General features: G+C 41.0%; 1 protein-coding gene across 2 annotated transcripts in view; it reads right to left on the bottom strand.

Annotated features, from left to right (window-relative positions):
- Window positions 1–2,830: 2,830 nt before the first annotated feature.
- LPIN1 (lipin 1) overlaps window positions 2,831–6,896 on the bottom strand; it is an 80,056-nt gene continuing 75,990 nt past the window's right edge. Inside the window, exon 22 of one of the 2 annotated variants that reach the window (XM_074154073.1) lies at window positions 2,831–6,407. In XM_074154073.1, coding sequence (XP_074010174.1) covers window positions 6,248–6,407 — 160 coding nt within the window. In that variant the 3' untranslated portion in view covers window positions 2,831–6,247. The remainder of the gene's footprint in view (window positions 6,408–6,896) is intronic. The other variant, XM_074154074.1, reaches the window with a different exon arrangement.

The following is a 6,896-nucleotide window of genomic DNA, read 5'->3' as shown; positions in this document are numbered from 1 at the left end:
AAAAACCCGTCCAGGAGTAGCCATTAGAAAAGCCAGATCAATTCCTCGGCCTGGAAACTGGATCTCCCCAGTACCCGGTTTTCTTGGCATTAGTTGGCTTAATCCAGCAAAGTGCTTAAGAATATGCATAAATTTCATTGCAGGGAGGGCTGATTTAAGCACATGCTTAAGTAGGCCGGTATTTTACGTCTGTATTTTCTGAAGCAAGCCTGTTATGGTTTGAGAGAACTCATAACAATCTATTGTCGTTAGACAATTATTCTATCACCCGATGACCCCTCCCCACCTGGAAAGGGGAATCGGGGAACACAAAGAAACACAAGGGTTGAAGTATAAATAGATTTAATAGACTAAGACTAAATAATTAACAATAATACTAAAGAACCAGTATTAATCCCAATACTGATATAGGATATACAGGAATTATACTCAGCCATCTATATCAGCAGGAAGCTGTGCGCTCCCAGCAGGGACAGCAAATGTCGGACACTGGGAGCGCAATGGCTTCAGGAGGAAGGGAAGGCCACAGGGCTCCGGCACCGGGGCAGGGAGTTGTCTGGACTGCCGTCATCAGGGAGAGAGCCCACTACACAGCAAACTTTTCTAATTTATATTGGATGTGACGTTCATGGTATGAAATACTCCTGTTGGCCAGCCTGGGTCAAATGCCCAGGCCTCGCTCCTCCTTGTCCCTGCACCTGGCAAGGCTCAAAAACACTAACCTTGAATCCCACAGAGGCTGGCTGGCTATAAAATAAATATATTCACAAATTCAGACACTGGAGTCTTCTAAAAGTGCAATTTTCCCCAGCATTAGAAGAAAAGTTAGTCCTGTCTCTCAACCCAGGACATAGCCTTATTAGAAGGATGCATGCGTGGTACTAGAGCGGTGTGTACACTGCAGGGAAAGCTTTGTTTCCCAAGTTCATGAAAAAATGAAGAAGCCCTAGTCCTTACCTAAGCTTAAAATTCAGCTGTAACCGCAACTTTGTTTTGCTGTTAGCAGTACCCCTTGGACCCTTAAGCATAGATTTCCTTTTGGTCAATGTTATCCTCTCCCGTTTGGCAAATGAAGCCAAAATGGCCTTCTCACCTCTTCCGTGCAGCGCAGACACACGGGATTTCGGGCGAGACTGCTTCGGAGGTAAAAGGCAGAGCTCAGCGCCTGACCCGGTACCACCCAGGTTCAGCACAGGGATGGAAACAAGAAGCTGCTTTTTGGCCACTTGCTCTGGTTTTGTTCCCTTTCTCTAGTTCCTTCTAGAAAAAAACTCATTTCTTGTTTTGCCTTTACTGTTGTCCCTCACATCCCAATGGCTGGAAAGCTCCTGATGAGATTCCCTTTCCCAAAAGCATCCAGCAGCTGTAATTCCTCTGGACCACTGCTGGGTTTCCTTTAGCACCAGTCTCTCATCTCCCATTTACAACTAGCCCCTTCCTTGCACACCTCCAACACGCCACAGAACAGAACCAGGGGCTGGATTTTACTGCAAGCAGAAGAGCTAGGACTACCTGAGGTTATGGCACTGTGAGTCTACTCCTTTAACCACCGAACTTCGCTGAACTTTTATCAAAAGAAAAAAAAAAATGACCCAAAAAACCCCAAACCAAGAACAACCACCAGGCCTCACCTTTTTGTGCATTCACAGAAGAGCTGGAAGTTTTATTAGTTATATTTTTAGGCACTAGCTCTTAGCACCAATGGTCTTTTGCTTCTTGCACCGAGCTATCCTGAGGTGGTCGATGGCATCGGCAATGCATATTGAAATAAGACTATTTATTTATAAGGAAAACAAATAATGTAGTATTCTGGGAATATTCCTTACCTTCCCCATGCATCAACCCCCCCCAACTTTATGGTCTGCTCCTCAGAAGGCTCTCTCCCTCAGACTTTTCTGCCTCCAGTGTTAACGGGATATTCCAGGAGCAATGAATATGTCCTTATAAAGTTTGGTTTGCTGATGCAAAAACACCATTTCTCTGACTTTTAATTAAAAAGGCACCTTCATTTCAAAGCCTGTCTCCAGAGCTCCAGTGTAAATGTTTATACAAGCCAGAGACACACAGAAAACAGAGAAGATTGAAGCAGCAGTGACTGCAGGCTGCCCAAATACGGCTGCTCTTGTATTTTTAACACAGAACTTGAGCTGCCGCAGAGCCTTATCAACCCCAAACATCTTTGTTTTCATACCAGCCAGCACAAGCCTGGCAGTATCACTACGGCTGCAGATAGTTTGCTCAGCAAACCCGGCAGAGGGAGAAGAAGGCAGCACCGTGTTCTCACGGACAGGAGGAAAGGGGACGTTGCTTCTCACAAAGCAGAATGGCCAATGCCAAAAAAGAGGAGGAAAAGGAAAAAAAAAAAAAAAGAAGAAAAAAGAAAAGGCAATCTAGTCTCATTGCTATGAATGACAGCACTCCCATTCAAAACAGATGGTTGGTTTATCCTTAGGTCACATTAGGAATTAGAGGAAAGGAAGATTCAAAAAAATCCTGGGGTGGGGCAAGATTCCTGACTGATCCCATTTGCTCCAGTTCCCGCCTGGTTGCTCTTGGCTCCGAGGTGCTGTTCCCACACCCCAAAACAGCCAGAGCCCAGATCCTGGCCCCGTTTCCCTCAATAAACTCTTTCCATTTGAAAAGCCTCTGGGTTAAACCCTGTGGCTGAACAGCAAAAATTTTGCAAGTGCTGGAAGTTACACTGGATAGTCCTGATAAGAGACCAGTAATTGAGACGGGAGCTACAAAAGCCACACTTTACAGAGTTTCAGCAGTTCTGCAAAAGCACTCTGCCACTATCAAAATATACAGAAAAATAGAAGAGTCAGAAAAAACTTCTATTTGCCTTTATTACAATATATATTTCTACCCTTGTTGCATCCAGCAGATCAAAATGAGGTGTTAAAATGATTTTCATGATTGCAGTAGCACATACATATATACAGACTAAATACTGTATATAAATAGGCTTTGAAATAATAATCCATAATAATAATAATCCATATCTACAAATAAAAAATACCCAATACTCTCTTTCTCCTCCCTCCCCAAATCACAGCAGTAACATTTTATCTTCAGTGTAATTAATGCAACAAGTATGGTATTCCTCCCCTCACATGACACAGCTGGAGGGGTACGGTCATACACTCATCACTGCCGCACATCCTAATTTACGAGTATTGTATAAATAGAATATACTGTGATTTAACGTGCCTGCATATTTATGTTAGCCAAATATTCTTTCTATAACAAAAACCAGAGTTACACTGCAAGCAAGGTTGAATTTTTGTTTCTTTCACAGAAAGAGTAGGAATTTGTTAAACCATCCCTTTTTCTTCTACATGAATTAACAAAGCATTTTAAATATTATGCATAAAATTGCTCAGGTACCAAATCAAAATGTCTTATAGTCTCTGAAAAAGTACAGCGATGTTCCTAGCAGGTCAAAACTTTGATTTTCATACGTGTCTTTTCTGTGAGCAAATCTGACAAACATTAGTTATAGAAACACACATTCGTTCCACTGCTCAGCTATATTTCAACTCGCAGATACAAAGGGGTATACAGTATGTCAGAAGTCAGGCATTTAACTTCCACAGAATCGCAGAAATGTTGGTCAGAAGGGACCCCTGGAGGTCATCCCGGCCAATTTCATGCCTGAAGCAGATTATTGCCAACACTACATCAAGTCAGCCATAACTCTCTTTAACCAAGTCTTTTAAAACCTCCAGGACGGAGACTCCGCCATGGCTCCGGGTCACCCGTACCAGCTCTGCACGACGCCCACCAGTCTCACAGAATCCAAACGACCACGCATTCATGCTATCATTTGGTTTGAAATACTAATGGCAACAAACAACCCTGGATTAGCTATTTATTAAGTTATAAATAAATACAACACAAGCTTTAATTGTGGAGAACTTCCAGAGCCCATCTTTTCTGGTGGAAGCTACTGAGTATGGTACCTTTGGAAAATAGATCTTAACTGCTGTTAAGGACAAAACCCACAAAACTGACAGCCTCTTACTGAGGGGTTGGTTTGCTTTTATTTTGCATAATAAATGGATTGAAACAAACCTTTATGGAAACTGAATGAAAATAGGATGCAGTTAGTATATTCATCCATTTATTCAATCATTAATGACAAGCATTAATAGATATTTAAAGGAAAGTGTGGCTATATTTAGAGATGCAACCATCTCAGTTTGGCAACCTGCAATCCCCACTGATTGTCTTTCAAAAAATCCATACCACATTTCTTCCATCTTTAAGTAAAAATATATTTGCATTTTCTTTAAACTTTCAGGAGAGCATAATCAGTCTGGGTTGTTAAACACTCATTTCTTCCTCTTTGTGTTTGTCTAATCCTCGTATCTCCAAAGTGGGCACGCACCTTGCCCGAAGCAGCAACATCATGTGAAAAGGAAGACAGGGAGGGCTCACCACTGCACACTGCAGCTGTATAAAGGATTGCACTTATATTCATTACTATTGAAGGCACAGAGAAATCATAAATTGGCCCCCTGATATCCCAGATAAAGTCTGTGGCACTAAAAGTTAAAAAACCCTACTATAGAATTACCATCCTACCTACATTGCATCTTGACATGCAAAACCAGAATTTTTTGAAACAGACCAAGTGTGACACAGAGCAGCTGCTCCCAACCTTTTGGGTGCTAACTTATCACAATCACATCTTAAAACTTCTCCTGGACTACTCCGCCTTCCTATTATTAAAGTCTTAACTGAAAACACTACAAAGCAGCTGCAAAAAATGTACCATAGCATTACAGATCACAAGCTGGCAGAGATCACAGCTTGTGAACCACGGTTTTAGCTATATTGAAATACAATATACATGGAATCCCATTATGCCATTTTCAGTGTTTCAGAGAACAATTACACTTTTAAATATATTTTAAAAGGAAGAAAAAAGTTTCCTTCCTAGATACAAGCACATTTGAGAATCATTTGGCATATAGTCACTTGATGTCTACATTTTAAGTAAAGTACCGCATCGTGTAAAGGCAGACCATTTGGAAAACATTATCAACTGATCTGCAGTATTGCTTTTAGCACGCACAGTTAAGTCTTAAGGCTGTCAAAAGCAGGTAGCAAAAACAGTATCTACAGCTTGTGTCTGGACAAATAAGGAAAAAAAGAAAAAAAGATGAAAGAGGAGATTTCAGTATCTTGGAGGAAAGTAAATTGCACTAGAAGTATCCATTCTTTATGATACAAAACCAAAAAAATCCATACAGTAAAAACCTGAGATGCATCATTCACCAGCATCAAAGTTCACATTTTAACCAAAATAATGTTTCAAATAAAACTATTCCATTTTGACAAAATCCTCAGTGTTCTTGGCTCAGTAATGGTCTTGAAACTCAGCAGATTCTGTGGGTAAGATGTCTTTACTGAAAATCACTGATATCAGTAAGATGGGCACGATGCACAGGAGCCTGTATCTTCCACTTGCACACTTACCTTAATCCAAACAGCTATTCTTGAAGCATGGTACATCTCAAATTGAGAAAGACTGCCAGAATCTGGTCATCTTATTTCATCTGCTTTCTGTTTAGATTACACATCAGTTATTTCCTCAGAAAAGTGTTACCTTGTCAAAACAACAGGCTGGAATAAATCAACACAGCTCAATTGGCTTTGATAGCTACACTGATTCACAACAGCTGAGGATCTAGACCAGTAATTAACCCTTAAACAAACAGTTGTTGGTCAAGCAAGGGTAAAGAGGAAGAATCATTCGCTCCTTCAGAGAAAGGCATTCTGGCACATGGATTGCAATCCCTGTTGGTGTCACCAGATGACGTCAGGAATGGTGAGCACCTCCAGCTCCCTTACTTGCAGGGGGTTCTGATGAGATGAAAAATTACTTCAGTGATGCAGAAAAGATACAGAACCACTTTATGACCTTAAGACATGTTTAAATTAACTCCAACATCACTTAATTTTTATTTGACCTTAAATAATGAAACTGTATGGCACAATTGGAGGAGCTGGGTGAAGAGCTAGAAACACAACTCCTATTCCCAGTAAAAATCCTTCTTGTCATCTGGAAACGTGACAAAGTATGAAAAAGCATTTTTAGATTTGCTCACAGCAAAATAATACAATGCTCACAACATCACAGATTCCAGCTGAACTGTCAACAGCAGAAGCCAAGTGGTGCCCTTTCAATACACGCTAACTCATTCTTTGATCTGAGACCAACAGTTTGGAGATGCCGTTAAGATGAGGCTGGATGTACATCACGAGTTTCAAAAGGTGGCAGAGGTTCTCTCCAGTAGGTGAACTGACTGTAGGTATCAGAACAAGGGAAATCTGAAGAATGGCTTCTTTTCAGCAAAGGGAAAATGTGATCTACCACTTCACAAAGTCTGACGTAGCTGGAAAATAAACAAATAAAAAGAATGGTGAACCATTTCAGATCTTCTTACTTTGAACTCTTCTAAGTTCCCAACCACTGAGGCACGGCTACTCTCACACAGACGAATCAGCCTCCTCAAATCAGTAAAACTAAACTCGATTTTGATGCCTAGCTTCCAGAGAAGATTCACAGTTCAGATAAGAAATCCATTCATTCTAAGCAGCAATACTTACTAGGTAAGAATTAGATGCCATTTTCCACCCACATCACCTGCTAAAACATTCAAGCTCCGTATTTTGCTTCTCCATTTCTGTCCAGCTTGGCTCAAGCAGCTCCCTGCTCAATCGATCATTCCTATTTTATACGCATATGGCTCCCCTTCAATTAAGGACACTCTTAACATGACTAAATGCCATTTCCACTCAGTGTTAGGTACTACAGTGCCTAAGCATCTTGTTGGAAGCTCTCAGCCCTATCTTCAGATCTTGTTTTCTGGCTCTTCTAGGTG

Source organism: Numenius arquata, chromosome 9, assembly GCF_964106895.1.
Source record: "Numenius arquata chromosome 9, bNumArq3.hap1.1, whole genome shotgun sequence".
Classification (NCBI taxonomy): domain Eukaryota; kingdom Metazoa; phylum Chordata; class Aves; order Charadriiformes; family Scolopacidae; genus Numenius; species Numenius arquata.
Note: the sequence above shows the minus strand (reverse complement) of the source record. Positions and strands in the feature narration are given on the sequence as shown.